General features: G+C 46.3%; 1 protein-coding gene across 2 annotated transcripts in view; it reads right to left on the bottom strand.

Moving 5' to 3' along the window:
* Nucleotides 1-17,604, bottom strand: part of IKZF4 (IKAROS family zinc finger 4) — a 331,612-nt gene that overhangs the window by 131,421 nt on the left and 182,587 nt on the right. For both annotated transcript variants that reach the window (XM_069653774.1, XM_069653775.1), the window contains exon 4: nt 4,089-4,349. In XM_069653774.1, coding sequence (XP_069509875.1) covers nt 4,089-4,349 — 261 coding nt within the window. The remainder of the gene's footprint in view (nt 1-4,088; nt 4,350-17,604) is intronic.

Raw genomic sequence — 17,604 nt, forward strand, 5'->3', positions numbered from 1 at the left:
CAACCAATCCTGAAGCCGAAGGGCCTGACGAAACTGAGAAAGAGCTACCATCTTGAACTTGTCCTTCCTGAGGAACTTGTTCAAGGGATGCAAATCAAAGATGGGTCTCAGGCCACCGCCTTTCTTGGAAATCAAGAAATATGGGGAATACCGGTCCTTGTTCCTCTCCGCCACAGGAACTAGTTCAATGGCGCCTTTCTCCAGCAGGGTCAAGATTTCCTGCAGAAGGAGCAGATCCGGAAACTTCAAAGAGACTCCCCGGTGGATTGTCATGAGGCCGCTTTAGGAAGGGAAGGCAGTAGCCGTGAGCTATTGTTTCCAGAACCCATGCATCTGAAGTAATGGCTCGCCATTCTTCTAGATGCTGAGACAGTCTGCCCCCAACCCGCGAACAATGGGACCTGGGCTCATAGCTGTTTTGGAGCAGCTGCGGCAGTGCCTAAAGGCAAAGAGGCAGCTGCCTGAGCAGCTTTGGCGCCTCTTCCCCGTCCACCACAGGTACTTTTACGGTAGCCTCTTTGATTAGTGGCTCCCTTCGCTTTACCAAACGAGGAGTAGTAACAAAAGGAACCTCCCTCCCCCATCCATTGCTGTCCCCTAGGACGAAAAGGCGGAGGTTGACGCACATCAGCGCCCAAAGATTTAGCAGCTGCCTTTGAGGTCTGCAATCTCTCAAGGCTCTCGTCAGCCTTGCTGCCAAACAAATGCAAACCATCAAAGGGCATGTTGAGAAGACGGGCTTGTACATCTGGTGCAAACCCAGACTTCCGCAACCATGCAAACCTGCGCATCACGGTGCTCGCAGCCATGGACTGGCTCAGCCGTGTCCAACCCGGACTGAAGGGATTCACACATGGAATCCTTGCCATCCTGCAGAAGAGCAAGGAACCCATCCCTTACTTCCCCCTCGGGGATATGCTTGGCCGCTAGAGATAGACAATTCCACAGTGTGGGAAAATCTTGCGAAGGCACAGGTTGAGTTGGCAGACTTCAGCGCCATACTCCCAGCTGAAAACACCTTGCGTGTCGAGCCATCGAATCGCTTGTCGTCCCCATCAGGAGGGATGGTAGCGAACAACGCCTGCCTCGAGGTGGGCATCTGACCCACCAAACTCTCAGGAGTGGGGTGAGTGGAAAGGTAACCGGGGTCGCTACTGGCTGGGCGGTATTTCTTAGTTAACTTGTTTACCGCCAGAAGAGACTCCGGAGTCTGCCAAGTAGCTGCCACCCTTTTATGTAATCCAAATGACAAGGCAACACTGGGTCAGTGGACGGACCCAGATCTAAAATATCAGTCAGGTCATCCTGATCGAACTCAACCGGCGGGCGGGACCACCAGAGGTACTCCGTAACCGTTGACATCAACCTCCTATAAGAGGATTCAGCATGAGCCAGCATGAGCTCCAGGCTCTGGCCTACCAAACTCCATCTCTGGAGAAGTGTCAAGGCCACTGGTATCATGTAGAGACTGACGCAAATCTTCCAACCGACTGTCCTCTGAAAAGACAATGTCAGGAGCCCCAGGTGTTACATCATCACAGGGCTCAAACTCCACCTCAGACCTCTCCTCATCCTCATAGATGTCCTGCAGAGAATGAAAGAACTCCCTCCTAGGGACAGGAGTGGTCTTGGAGCCAAGAACAGGCCTAACCGTCTTAGAGCCTTTCTCAGAGGGTCCACAGTCACAGGGACTTCCAATGGCAAATTCTGGCCATTCTGCCCCAGTGGCGCCGACGTTCTGGGTGTCGACAAAGGCGCTGATGGCTACGAGGGCCAGCCCAAAGGCAAAGCCCCGACAGCCTCACTCGACGGACACAGTGCCGACAGAGTCGACGCGACCTCGAGCCCTTTGCAGACTTCTGCGGTTTTGCTGGGGACGAAGGCCGCGATCTAGATCTGCCACATCTCTGGCAATCCGCCAGATCTTTGTCCGAATGGGACCTCAACGGTTCCCGATGCTTATTGCGCCGACTGCCCTGGCCCGAAGGCGTGCAGAGCCTCAGACCGAGACAGTTCCCTGCCAGCTTCCAACAAAGGCGCGGACGGGAATGTGCCCTGGGATTGAAAAATCGCCAGCATTTGCTCCCTGAATGCCTCCCATTGCTCTGGAGTAGAGGATTTCGTGGGACAAGCCACTTTCCTCGCGGAGCCATCATCCGACGAGGATGGGGAAGGCGAGCGGTGACGCTGCTTCTGGAAGTGTCTCGGCGAGGACGAGGGGCGGGAATCCCTCCGCGACCGAGACCCCCTGTATTCCTTCCGACGGGGAGAGTCATCCCTCGAATCGTCGGTGGAAATACCCATAGATTTTTTGGTTTTACGAGGTTTGGGAACCCGACCTACCTGCAACTTCTTGCGCTCCCGCAAGGCCTTGGCAGACAACGACTGGCACTTCGAGCAGTCGTCGGTGTCATGACTCTCGCCCAGACACCACAAGCAGATGCAGTGCGGGTCCGTAATAGACATTTTAGACTTACAGTCCCGTCATGTCTTAAACCCAGACCGCAGAGTCGGAGGGATAGACTAGGAAAACATTTCTTCAAAGAAGATACACAAGGTGCTGGTTTTGTTTGCTTATGTTATTTATAGAGCACGCCTAACCCAGGGGTATCTGGGCGCATAGGTTGCGGTAATGGTTACAAGATAGTTACACAGTTAATACAGATAATACAACGTATTCTCGGTACAGATGTGCCGAGTTCTCGAAGCAAACACGTTTGCAGAAAAAACAGAACTGAGGCTATGGGCGCCGTCTGTCCTATTTATAACATCCGGTAACGTCACCCTCGAAGGAGGCCTTTGAGGGGCATCGACCCGACGCAGGACGCCCTTTGCCGAAACATTTCCAAAGAAGCACAGCTGTGGACATTACATGTCAAAGATGTCGAATACGTTGGAGGACACAATCCTTTCAAAACCCCCTTTTCATTCCTCTCCCAAGGAATGGAAGCCAATGCCCATGGGACGAGGCACAGAGGATGATCACCTTGTCTACAGAAATTCCCTTAAAACCTTGCAGTTCACAAGAACAGAGAAACTAGCATGGCACCCTCCAAACACGGGACTAATCTGAACCATTCTGCACACTAGCCACCGCCAGGCTGGCATAAGAACCACTGATGAACCACCACAGACATGAAATTCCCCCAAGTCTGTATCACTGAGACTAACAACCCTAAAACCAACCAGAGCAACAACCTGACACACCAGGTTGAAAGTGATTAGACTAATTATGGGGACCCCTCAACTACAAGCCAAAATTTGCTGGTACACAACGCTTACATTGAGAACATCTTGAAGATCCGACTTGAACAGGTCAGTCTTCCCTACTTTTGTCTACTTCCGACATAAGATCAATACAACTCTGCAATCATAACAATTGAGCCCAGATCAATAAGCACACCTAATTCCGATGAATAACACAACAAGCCCGCCACTCTCAGCCAGGTAGCAAATCTACTGGTTAGGCCTAGCCTTAAACTCTAATAGGAGAGAACACAAACTATATCTCCCTGCCCCACATACCAACTCACCTTTCAATTTACTAGCACCGACGCTACACACATACTGACCCCTGCACACCGCGGCTTTATGCATGCTAGTATCAACTCTGCCAGGACCTTAATCTATGCATAACCATCCACAGCTCATTGTATGAGAGGCCACATTTATTTTGCATCACAAACATACCACTCCCACAAAGGACCGTGGGTTCTTGTAGTGCCCAAGCACTGCCATCTGATAGATCTTGGGTTTTCCACTCTGTAGTGATGGCACTTAATATAGGTTTCATTCAAACTAACAGGTGCTCAGGATTTGAATACAACTGAACGGTACACATCAACATCAAAGGTTCTGCACCTGCCTCTCATTCTGTCCCACTTACGCATCATCACCACCACTCTTTGTAAAGCCATGAGCCACAAGGATGCGCAAATGGCACAGATGAGCTATAAAAGATAATTTTACATTCCAAAAGGAACAACATTGCATAAAAGGGCACCTAAAAGAGGCTCGACTGCACAAGGGAACAGGCTGCCACAGTACTGCTCTCTAGGGAGTATGTGAACAGTATTGCTGTAACTCACCAGTGTGGCTGCGCTTGTGCACCATGAGCACGTTTGGGCCAATGCACACCATGCCGCAGATGTCGCACTTGAGTTTGCCGTTGGGGAGCCGAATACCCCCAGGAGACGGAGGGTCCTGGCCAAGGCCATCACAGTAACTCAGAGGTTCGCTGAGCGAATCGTCCACAATGACACTGTCCTCCTTCTCACTCAAGTGGTCATCCTGACTCAGGAGCCGGCCTCCCTCCTCATCACTGTACATCTCCACCTTGATGGAGTTTGCTGCAAATATTGACATACAAAATATTTTAGCAAAAAGATTGTCTCCATCTGACATTTACAATGAATCTGGAAAATTCAAATAATTTACGTAGGCATGCCAGAATATCTTCGTTGAAGGATTACATTTTTTTTTATTTTTTTAAAACAGATACACAACCACTACTACTGCGACAAGATAAAATGGCATACATCACAACAGCACTGCAAGCACCAGACTGGCCCAGGCGTCAATTAAAAGGCGTTCTACATTGCACACCAGGCGTTGCTTTATAGGGAGTCTGTATATATCCAAAGGAAATTCATACTGAGCAAACCTACATTGATAGTGAGATGAAGCAACACCACTCTTCCTTATGGTGCCACATTACAAAAAGAAACATCATTAAGGCACTTTATGATCAGTCTTGACCACCAAACTGTGGTGGTCTAGGTCTTAAGGAATCTCATGCTCCGAAAAGCGCAGAACACCTACTCTTTCACAAGACCATAGGAATACCTAGGATTCTGCCACTTGGGGATGCGTGCAAGAAATCACCCCAAGCAAGTGACTAAACTGACACGAGGGATTTTGGCCTTTGCACATGGATGCAGGATCATATTTTCAAAATGCCCTCAACCCAATCACCTAGGTGCCATGTAAAGACGACACCAATTTATCAAACCTACCACCCAACATCCACCAGCCTCTAGTACCAATCATCTGAGCAAAAGAACAAAAATCCAGATCATAGGGATTCATGCGAGGATAAGGTGCCCACTCAAGACCCAGAAAGCACACTCCGAAAACATGGCCACTTCCCATCCCCCAAGGAGACCTAGCCTTCAGGTACACAAAAGACATTGGACTCAAAATACTGCTTACATTGGCCCCGACAAGGAATGTCTCCTGACCCAACACCAACATTAACTCTGTCTTGTCACTAGCGACCATCAATGCTTCTCTGCGTCATCTTGAAGAAACTTTTGTCCTTGGCACCCACCCAAAACCAGCCAACCCTCGAAGTATAGCAAAGTATCTACTTGCACCCATCCACTTACCCTTCACGTTACACCACATACTGACCAACACACCCAACAATCTGCTCTTTACGATTACATGAACGTTGTATGGGCTACTGCCTCCAGAAGCCAATTTGTCATGAAGCAACTTGACCCTACGAAGATTTCCACAACCCAACACAAATGCATTTACCAGCATGCAAAGCACAATTTCGCCAGTCTGCCTTGAACCACCATTTTAGCTACAGTAATCTTGCTCTCCTCCCACTAACCATTCCACACTCGGATTTTACAGGACATTAAAGCCAAGCAGCGATTCAAATGGCAGAATACACACTAAATAACATAACTAAGGCATGGGGGGGAGAGAACTACATTTATATTATACTGGATAGGTTTGGGGGCAGGGGAGTTCAGTCTCTCGCTTAATTGTACTGTGATTTTAATTTTTACCAAATGCATTTTTCATTAATCTCTCCAATTATTAAGTCACAATATATGTATTCACTGAATCGCAAATGATGAGAAAAAATGTATTCCTTGGTTGAATTAAAAAGAAAAAAAAAAAAAGAAAAATCAGTCAGTGATGTCAGGTTGGTCAATGGGTTTTAGTCCCCATTCATGGAAATCGTTCTTAACACAGAACCTAAAAGGTGCAGAAATTTTCAAAATCTATTTCAAAAGCAAATATAATGGCAAAGTTTCCAAAAGAAACCTACTATGGAAAGATCCGGCAGGGAAGAGGATAAGAGAGCTCAATCTTTTGTAGCAGTGTTTACATTGGCTTGACATTTCTGCCTGTGCTAAGGAACGATTTTTTTTCCTTGCGAAGTACCCTTAATCGGTTCATTCCAGCTTTCAACTCATGATGCACCACGTTTTTCACAGGAATATTTGCTGCCACTTCTCGAAAACGTAGAGTCGAAACTACTAAACACCCAAAAAATATGTGTTTTGTGGGTCCGAGAAGATTTTGGGAAGGACATACACACTGCAATCCATATGGGGCCTGGGCAGTTTAGTTGTAGACAGTGGATTAATATACCGACCTTCTTCTGGGTAGGCCAGAACACAAGGACATCACTGGGAGGAGTGTAAGAGGGAAGACCACTGGAGACAGTGGAAGGCTAATCAACACCATCGTATCCGTGCAAGATCCTCATACCGAGCGCTGGTAAACACAATCTAGAAGAGTAACATTTTTACTACCACCGTACAACTTCATGGCACGGGAAGGCAGATTTGGTTAGTATCATGTAGGAAATAAACCTTGTAAGCCGGTTTGAGTGTTCTAAAATATACATCCCTTTATGATCCCAGGAGTTAAACTGTTCTGGTCTCAAAAACAAAATGATGCGAAAAACACACCATGTGCTGACAAATCTGGAGTTGACCACTTTAGTTTTGGTTTTAATACAACCAAATGTTTGGCCACCATATACCATGCATATTTTACACTACACCAGACTCAACATGCACTTTTCAAGAGACCAGGTGACTTTTTGGAGCAACATAAACTGATGTCTATGGTGACTGGACTAAAAGACAATGACATCATCATTAAATTTCACAGGATGTCATAGTTTCACAGTGCATAGCCCAATGAGCTCCTGCTCGCCCCAAACAACCCCCTAAGCGTGATCGTCCACAGATGCAGCAAGCAAGGCAAGCCTCTGGCTCCGACAGAAGAGGGCTGAAGGGTGGGCATAACATAACCAACAGATGTGCCGAAATACTTTTCTTTTATGTTGCACACCAACATGTCCACTTCAGTGTGCAGGTCTTGCTGGGGAATACCCACAAAACATGCAGGAGGTCTTCCTAAATGCCAGGAACGGGGATCAGTCTAATGAGTCCAAGCCCTATTCTAGGAGCACAGCTGACCAATGTTCAAAGTAAGTAGCCAGTTCCAGGATACTTAAGGGAAGTGTGTAAAGTATTTCAATTTTCTCCCAGAGAAAGAAAGGATAGTTATGGTAGAGCTACAGTAAGAATAACAAATTCGAAGTAAAACAAGTTAGGTTTCCCATTCAGTTAACGTGAATCTACCTATCCAGAGAGACCACAGACAAGATGCCCGGGGTCACGTTCAACCACAAAATGCCAGGGTCACATTGCTGCAGTTTAGGATTTTACCCCGGTTTGCTTGAATGGGAGGGGTATGCAACCCAGCTTCTTGAACCATGATCAAGGCAAAGAGCTCTGGTGAGTCCAGCCACTGCAGACAACTGCTCTCAGCGTTGGTTGCAGAGTTGGAGGACCAGGAGTCACGGGTGCAAATGATTCTTTGGATGACAAGTTTGGCAGATGGGTCCAGTGTTTCAGAGCTCCGAAGAACTGTGGTTATATCAGGCACCAATCTAGTCGTCTTAACCATACCTCTAAAAGGTTTAATGCCTAATTCTGTTAGATCAGAAAGGTGGTACTCTGATATGTTTTACTGTACTAGGTTGCAGCACATAGAAGGGATGACTCGAACAGCTAGCTATAGGTCATAAACCTAGAATTATATCACCAATAACTATGCTGCTCTTTTCGAATTTTTAAACCGGGTCAGCCTCATTTAAGTCGAAGGGGTATGGAAAAATATTCTTTTATAAGAATGTTTGTCCTCTTTGTATAATCACTATTCGACATGGACAGGTTGCCTGTACACGCCCTTTAATGCTTCTTGAAAGACCATTTTAGCTGCAGTTTTTATAACCATTTGTACAGTAAAATATGCATTTTTAATGCTATACATTCACTAACACCATCTGATATAAACTAGGAAACACGTTTAAGGAAAAGGGTGAGATGGAATAATTTTAATTGTAATGTTTGAAATTATTGTACTATTTATTGATTGTATACATATATTTGTATGGTCTCCAAAGCCGGCCTTGAGGCTCAAATAAAACTGAAATGCCAATTGCTGCATTCCAGTCATGGTCAGAAAACATTCGGAAATTTATCACCACCTGGCAGGAAGACCTCTGTGACTTAACCTACGATGGAGGACCTCCAGAACAGTACAAGCAGATAAAGTAATCCCAAACAGGGTTTGCAGGCAAAAGGACGATGGACCACAGGGCACATGCTTCACTAGGACTCCCTTTTATGGTAGAGGGCAGCAACAGAAGAGCAGCGTAGTCGCAGCCCAAAGCAAGTATGCACTGAACGATGTACAGCACAAGGCTGTATGCCCAGCAACAGGAAGTCCCCACATTGGATGCTGTGCTTCAGATACAGGGCCATGACTTCTCAGAACTCCAGTGGGACAATCTCAAAGACACAAAGATTTGGAACTGGTTAGACCAATCAGCTCAAGGGGGTGTGAGGAGTCACCACTGTAAGGTCTCCCCTGTCGAACGAAGAGCAAAGCTTTGCCTTGCGGTGGAGCTGGGTCCATCATGGTTCCAGAAACAGTCCTCCAGCGACTCTCTGCAGCTTCTATGGATATTGGACTCCAGAGGCCAACTTCAGAACTGCTTCAGATCCCCTCCTCACATTTGAAATCTTTGGCTGAGAAGACCCCAGCCCACCAATTGAATGAACTGCAAAATTGAAAATCTGAGCAGATGTCCAATCATGGATAGCCAGCTCAGGTACACAGTCATAACTCGCAACATCTGATTTTCTGTATTAGGGGCTGTCTGAAGCCCCTCACCAACACAACCAGTTATTGGCAAAAAGTCTGTGTATGGCCATTGCCTTGCTCTACACAGGAGGATGATGGCCATCAGTCAAGTAAAGCACAAATAAGCCGTAAAGCCTTGGTTCCAACGATGATCAGAAGTGTCCAATATACCTACTTTTTGGTTAAGAGTGGGTGGGGTCTCCTATGGCCCATTACTGTTTTCGTGCATGCAGTGTATGTTGCTGTTTGTTAGGGTTAACCTAAAGTACTCACCTGAACTTAGATACTTGCCTGTGTAATTTTCTAGTATGTATACTTTTCAGTGTGGTGTATGCTCTAGCGGCAACTATCGGGAATAACTGCACTTCCCAATGACTCATTTGTAACAAAAGGACTACTGCGCTGCAGCAGTACAGGTAGAAATAGTGGCTAAACCACCTATTCAGCCCCACACTACTACTAAACCAGCAGTGACTCCAATCAAATGTTAAACAGACATAGCCCGAGAGGTTTACCTTTGACTCTTTTGGTAACGTGGGCTGAGGCAAGCCTATACTCTACAAGAGGGGTATGAGATGATACAGAATAAACACATAGTAAGGCGGTACGAAAATATAAATGTCCAACCTGGGTTTCATAACAATAGGAACTGAAATAAAAACTAATCATGGACAAAACGAATTCAATACACTAACGAACCACCTCTATAAAATGAAACCGAATGCAGACTTTGGAACCAGGGCGCGCTCTGGATGATATAAGGGGTGCAGGCAAATGATTTGAGCAGAAAATGTCAAAAGAACTTGAAAGTGTCTTCGAAAGGTAAGTCAGTAGGGCCCTTTAAGGCGGGCAGGGGGAGGGTGTCCAGTCCACTGCAAATACCTTTATTACTGCTCTAAGGACATCGACAACATGAAGCCGGTCTTCTTGGCACTTTTCTGCAGTCGAGCCAGTAGAGTAGCTTGCTCCAGCTGCAAGTTTACTTAAAAACTGGGATCTGGATGAAGTCAGCACTCAAGACCAGCCAGGTATAGGGCAGAGTCTGGTCGAAACGATGCGTCCGCTGGGTCGAGTAGGCATTGGAGACATGCACAAGTCTATGGCTTCCAGCAGGTTGAAACAATGGTTTTGTTTGGTCAAGTCAGCGCTCGGGATGTGGCGGATCAGGGGCTTTTACAGCAGCAAGCTGGTGAAGTCATGGGAGCAATGCACTTCACTGGCTCAAGTTGGCGTTGAGACAGCTTGCAGACGCAGGTGAGCTCTTTGAAGTTGAGTGTGCTTAAAACAAAATGGGGCTTTGGGTTGTTTCTGGACTTTTGGGTTGCTGGGGGCTGCCCAGTTCCGGATCTCCATGCCCAAGGAGAGTCCTTCCTTCCATACTTCCACTCAAGGAAGATGATCAGGCACCTACAGAGGATCCTTCCCCTTCAGTAAGCAGGATTCTGGTTCCAGTACTCAGGCAGTAAAGAGGCCTTGGTCCACAGTGTCAATCCAAAGGTGTCCCTCAGGTGGTTAGGGAGAAGAGAGTTCCTCTTCTATGGAAGCTTCCGTCTACACCTCTATGGAAGGGGACTTTGGGATAGGCTTTACCCCCAACAGAGTTTCCAGTAAATCATTCTGGTCTTGAAGTTCAAGGATGAATCAACTAAGTGCATGGTCCACAACGCCCCTTTCCATACAAAGGTAAAATACTACAACAGATTGCTCCAACGCAAGCCTATTGTCAGGGCCCAATCCAGGCTTCTGTAGCAAGTGTCCTTTGCCTTCTGTCGTACCCAGAGTGTTTTGTCTGCAGGAAATGTGGAAGGGAAAGAAGTTCAGGGAGCCCTAGCAGAACCCTAGATGGTGCAGCCCACCCCTTCACCTAAACCTATTGTGGGCTACTCTTCACTCCACCCTGCTCCCATGTCTGCCTACTTAAAAAAAGGAATCCAGTAATCAGCACCCTGGTGTGAGAAAATCATGACAAAGGTAGTCTTCGAAGCACCGGTTCCCAGGGGACATCTGGGGGGAGAGGAGTAATGAGTGGTTCATGTGCCTTAGCAGATGGCGTGACCCTTTTTCTCAGGGATCAAAGCAGCAGCTACCTGGTCAGGGACCTAACATGTTTGTTGTGGAGACATGGGGGCCATACCGCGAATACACACCGACCCTATCATAACTAGAGCACTGTTCAAAATCAAATTAAATTTTTGCACTTCGGAATTATAAATGTTTGCCTTGCGTCTGTCAGAGCTTGGTCTCCTTGCTGGAGCACCTTCCGTCATGTGCCGACTACGATTATGCCAAGCCGCTTGAAACGTCTGCTTCTAATGCGTCTGCTACTGTAGCTTGAGAGTCAACCAAGTCTTCCGATTCGGTCTTAAAACCTCCACCAAACTGATTTCCCTTGTGTTGATCTTTGTGATTCTTTTCACCCACAATATGGTATACTGCCATCAGTATAGGGCCCTTGTTAATTTTTATGGTGGTTATTTTTTACTCCATAGGAATGAGAGCTTGACTTATTCTGCACTGAAATCTGCTTTGGTATTAAAGAAATTAAAAAAAATAAAGGGATGCGTTCGCTATTTGTGCTAAAGTTAATACGACACGTTTTTATCGGTTTTGATGTTGAAGCATCAAAAAACTTTTTCAGCCTTGGGAAGTGCAATGTTGTGTCTTGCATTAAGCCACAAAACAAAGACATTTCTCTTTGAAGCCATGTTCCAGCGTTATTTGGCTTTAGCCTTTTAACTGCTCTTGACTTTTCCTCATCATTGTAACTGGAAAATGGCACACTGGAGTTAGGCGGGTGGTGATTAGTGGCCCTCACCTTTGGAGCCTGTGTGTTATCCCTTCAAAAGGGTCAGCAAGAACTAAAGTTCTTTGTACTCCAACTTGAACATTCTTGTACTAACTCCTCTGCCAAGGCTGCCACCAATATTGAGGCCATTCAGCATCATCCATGTAAATTGCCCCACCATTTTCCTTTCTGGGTTTCAATGGTTTTGGCTATCCATGGTAGACACAGGTTGCACACTCAATGTTTGTCCTGCTACTGGCGTTTACGATTACACAGGAGGAAAAAAAACATAAAGGACATATTGTCCATGAGCTCACATATACAAAGTTAAGTTTATAATTGACAAAAATAATGTTCAGCATTTTTATATACAATGTCGCCCAGTGTAATTTTTTTTACCCTCCAATTCTTCCTGCTTTATGTTCCACAGTGGTTACAAAATCCAGTCTGCGATCCCAAAATAATGCTCCTTCTTCCATGACAGTACCCTAGGATCGGGGGAATATAAAATCCGATTTTAGTGTTAACACAAGAGACCAAGATGGGAGGAGCTTGGAAATCACACTGGCAGCTCTGTAATATACTCCTATTGATGTCAATTTCCAAATATTGGTAATTAAGCAATATACTTGACAAACTTCTACATAGCAGTTGTCACAGGGCGAGTGGGCATCAATGGGACATACACTAAAGTGGCAGTTTAAGGGCGATTTATTCACGAGGCAGCAGTAAAGCAGATTCAACTCAAAGAAATAACAGGGTGGCTCCAATTTGGACTGCAACACATAAGCAAACAAGTCGGCAGCCAACAGGAGGATGATTTCTTCTCAAGTGCAATAAATAAAAACTATCTGGCAATCCACGAGAGGGGACAGTCACTAATAGTATGATGGTTTTAAGTGCCCAAGTGCCCTCAACACTTGTACCCACAAGATCAACGGGCCTCTTCCCTTTTACTTGATCTGTGGGGGCCTTGGTCCAGCGGTCGCACTTCACCGCTGTTTAAAGATCGTTAACTACAGGACAGAGAGAAAGGGTCACCAACTGCGGTTCTCGAGACCACTCTGAGGTGCAGGTTTTAAGAGATCACAGAGAGGGTACTTACTTTGGCTCAGGGGTTCCCTGACTTGCCCCCAGAGCTCTCCCCTTGCTGCCCTCATCACGCCAATGCAATGCTCCCGTGGCCTAAGGATTTCTTCTCTGTGCTGTTCTTGCCTTCATCCCTTGCTCCATCCTCACGTGATTGTACCTCCTCCTGCTGGTTGTTGGGCATAGAGCACTATGCCTTTTAATCTCTGCTTGTCTAGGCTTTCCTTCTCACCTCCTCTTCCAAATTCTGTCAACTCTTCCTCCACTCCCATCAGTGTTCTCCTTATTGCCTCTTCCTGGGCAGTCTGTTCTCTCAGTTCCTTCACCTGGTCTTTCACCGGTTCTTCCGTCCCCTTTGACTTCAACCTGTTTCCTATTGTGCTTTCCTCCACTTTCTTCCTCCCCAGCCTCCTAGGCCGGGCTCTCCATCCCCAGCTTTCTTGGTCAGTCTCCCCATCTCTCCAGCCTCCTCGTCCGGTCTCCCCCCTCCTGGGGGTTTTCTCAGAAGCCAATCCCTCCAGTCTCCTCCTCCTTATTACAAATGATCTCCAACCACGCCAAACATCTCTCACCCCTCCGGTATGCTCCTTGCCCCCCCTATTTCTCATAACTATCTTAACCTTTTGCCACAAACCCACCCTTTTATAGGGCATTGTCCCTGCCACCCACACTGTGTCTCTGGTTTATGGGAACTTAGATCTATCTCAATATGCGATTTGCATGCAGGTTGTTTGATAGGTCCGTCCCTGAGACGACTTAAGTTTTGATGTGGGGAATGGGGTTGGTTAGTGCATCCCCACAGTCGTCCTTGCTCTGTTTCCCATACCCAAGCGTCACTCTCAGATTTGGAACTCAGCCTGAAAGGCCTTCAAGTGTATGTGTTTTGAGACCTTGTGAGGTGCCCGGCTAACTGCTCACTTTGTCAGTCTTGGCTCACATCCTGCTCCTTCCTGTGGCTTCAGGATAGGATTTTGGCACACTTACCAAGGTAGCCAAGCTTACAAGCACTACCAACTCCATGCTTCCATTCCTCTTAATCAATTGCCTCAAAGTAACCATGCCGACGGCCAGGTGCTAGCAGGTGAAGGAACTTGCCCCCTTGGTCACATCATCGCGAACCCTCAGAGCAAGTCAGCACACTTCGCCAGAGAGCCTATGCACAGCATGAGAATCTGCAACAGAGTAACGATGCAAAAACAAAGTTTGTGAAAAAGTGCCATATGCTGCCTATTCTTGCCAAAGATTTCACTGGAGAAGAGGAATAATGCCATGCCACATAAGTGGTTCTTGAGCCACAAGCTGCATAAATGATCTAATGTGCCTATGGCAATGCCAGTTCTTACTGGATCCTTGAAGTCTTACTTGATCTGGGAGTTGTTGCTAAAGATGGGGGGTGGCCATTTCCTTCCACAAGAATTCCTGTAATGTAAAAGGTGCTACGTACAAAGGAAGTAACACAGATGCAGGTTTCCCTCTGCAATACTGAACCCAAAAGGAGCAATACCGGGGACCAAAGTAACAGGAAGAAGCGAAAACGGCAATTACAGGCCAGTCTCTGGCAGTGAAAAAGACAAACAGAAAAAGGCCTCTGGATGGTAGTCCAGCTAAAAATATAAAAAACTGGCACATGAGCAACTCAAAATGGGTGGAAGGCAAGGGTGTGCAAGGTAGAAGCAGAGAACAGGCAGGGAAACTGCTGCAGAGATGTGCAAGAGAAAAATCACTGCGGCATCTGTGCCCACCCAGTTGCATGACAGCCTACAAGTAAAGTGTCCTGTGAAATGATTTTGGAATGGTTGCCACCCTATGATGAGCCATTTGCTTTTGACAAGCAAAACAAATAAAGGAGCGTTTATCTTTTGAAGCACTGCAAAGGTCATTTACATTATGCATACTGTGCTGCGTGCCTTTGTTGAGCGGTTCTTAAAGCGGTACAACGATCTAATATTTTGCAGTGTTGTGTTTTGTGCATTTTATAACAGTATTAAGCCCTACTCTTTTACAGTGTCGAAAGTTTAAGACAAAAAACTGTTTATGTTAGGGAGATTTATCATTTTTATGCTTCATCCACTCTCCTAGTGAGACCCCCAGCACTTTTTGCTGGACTTCTGGACCTTTATCTTTCAGTCCTGAATGGGTGGAGCTTTTTTCCACTCATTAATTCTTATTGGCTCTGTCTTTTGGAACACTAGGCTCGGTATTCTACCTGTACTACTGAGTCTGTCTGCTGCACAGCTCTTAAATTCATCTAGGTTTTTCAGTTCAGTTAAGTTTATTTCGGATTCAAAAATCCATAAAGCACATAGGTCGAAGCAATACAGACAATTAATAAACCCCTTCCCTTAAGAACATCAACAAAAACCACATTATACATCTGCAAAAACAGTCCCATAATAAAATACCAAATAAAATACTATATAGACTGCCATTTCCGCAACAATATCAAACCTACAATTTGAATACCCTTCCCAATGTAGCTAATCGGGGGAGTCACCCACACTCCCCCCCCCCCCCCCCGTTACCTCAATAACCCTTTTCTAAAATGCATTGCTCTTTTCAAAAAGGTATGTAAAGCCCATGCAACCAAAACAGAGTCTGTGCTTAAAAGAAATGATTTAGCCTCTCTGTAATGGCGAATCTTAGTTTCCCCAAGGACTGGAATTATTGTCCCTCTCCATATCACTATGTATCCCGGGCAAAATAGTAACAAATGCAAAACATTTTCAGTAATATACCCACACACCGGACAAACAGCAATATCCGGATATCCTTTCCAGTTCACTGTGGTCCCCTGCAAACGGAGACAATCGAACCTTGCCCTAGTGATTTGCCACCGATCTTTTTTATATGAACCCCAAATTAAGTAGGGTTGAATCACCAAAGGGTGACTGATCATTGCATGCAATTTAACAGTGTTATTTTCGTACTGTAAAAGTACTCTCTTCCTGGCAAACACTTTGCCCAAAACAGGTTTATAACCATTCACCTCTGTTGTCGTTAAAAGGGCAGCTGGAGGAAAAAGAATACTTAAATTGGCCTCTTCTAGGGCTTTATCTATATAATCAAGCCATGGAATTCTTTGCCACCCCGTCCTCCCCAATACAGATCTAATAATAAAATGGCAAAGAGGCATGTACATTCGCCCACATCCAGACCCAGAAGAGTATAGGGGCCAACGCCCACTGATCCTCCCAAAATTCCAGACCCATTTCTTTGTGGATAGAAATACTCGCTGAAGAATTAGGGAGACCCAGAACTCTCCTGAAAAATTGGTTCTCCTTGACTTGTACCTCATCCGCCTTCTGGAAACCCCACAAAAGATGACCCATAGTATAACTGCTTTTGCTTGTACTACATATATCTTGGCTACCACATTTATGTTTTTGCAACTGCAGCACACAGCTCATTATGGGCAGTGTTGCTGGGGACCCTTAGGGTCCTCCAAGATTCTTTTTATCTATCCTTGAGTAAACTACAGTTCTTAAAGATAGAGATGGTTTACGTTACTTACCTGTAACTATTGTTCTCCAGCATGGGTCTGGCATGGATTCACATGCTCATGAATATTCCCTGTCAGACTGGGAATCCTATGTAAAAGAAAAAAAAGTTTCACTTTCACTTAAAAACTGTATTTCTCCTCTAAACCATTCACTGTCCTCTGGGTCATACTGCCCCCATCCAATTACACTCCTCTCCCTAAGCCCCTCCTCTGGCAGCCATCCTCAGATTTGGTAAGCACACAAAGTGGCAGTATGACCAAGAAGGGATGCAGAGGGGTCGGAGGGAGGGTTCGCAGTGAACACATGCCAGACACATGCTGGAGAACAATAGTTACATGTAAGTAAGAAACCTTCTACAGCATGGGGCCTGGCATGGATTCACATGTTCATGGATTCACATGTTCATGAATAAAGAATACATAGCAGTTCAACATTGCACAACCACGTTACTTGGCAAGGCTCAACAGAAGCAATTAAATCTTACCTCTGGAATAGGCTTCTCTCAAGCAAACAGGTTGCGTAGCACTGCTTGGCCGACTCTGGACTCCTCCCTGGAATCCCTGTCGACGCAGTAGAACTTCGTGAAGGTGTGCATGGACCTCCACGTAGGAACCCTGCAGATGTCCAGCAGGGGCACACCAGACAGGAACAACGACGTTGCAGTGATCGCTCTGATGGAGTGGGCTCTCGGCCGGCCGGGCAGCGGTTGGTTCGCCAAACGATGACAGTGTGTGATGCAGCCGGAGAGCCACCTTGAAAAGGAAGACTTGGACATGGCCTTTCCATGGTTCACAGGACCAAAATTCTCAAACAGTTGTGAAGTCTTCCGAAAGCTCTGTGTGCCCGTCATGTAGAACTTCAGGGCACGAGCAACATCCAGCGAGTGCAAGGACCTTTACGCTGCCAACGAAGATTTCGGGAAAGACAACAACAGGTAACACCCATGTCTTCTTGAGGTCAACCTTCGGCTTGAAAGAGGGGTGCGTATGCAGCACCACCCCCGATTCATGGCAAGCCAGGTACAGTTGCTTTCAGGATAGGGCCTGATTCTCACCTACCCTTCTGGCGGAGGTGATGGCCACAAGGAAAGCCGTTTTCCACGAGAGAAACTTGAATGGGGCCTAATGCAAAGGCTGGAAGCGCCCCCCCCCCCCATGAGCCTCGTCAAAACCACGTTGCGTTCCCATGCTGGGGCAGGAGCCTTCAAGATCTAAAAAGTCCTTTGAGAAACTACTTGACGAGTCCGTGGGACCAAAGTGAAGA

Source organism: Ambystoma mexicanum, chromosome 3q, assembly GCF_040938575.1.
Source record: "Ambystoma mexicanum isolate Mex_15411 chromosome 3q, UKY_AmexF1_1, whole genome shotgun sequence".
NCBI classification, from domain to species: Eukaryota; Metazoa; Chordata; class Amphibia; order Caudata; family Ambystomatidae; genus Ambystoma; species Ambystoma mexicanum.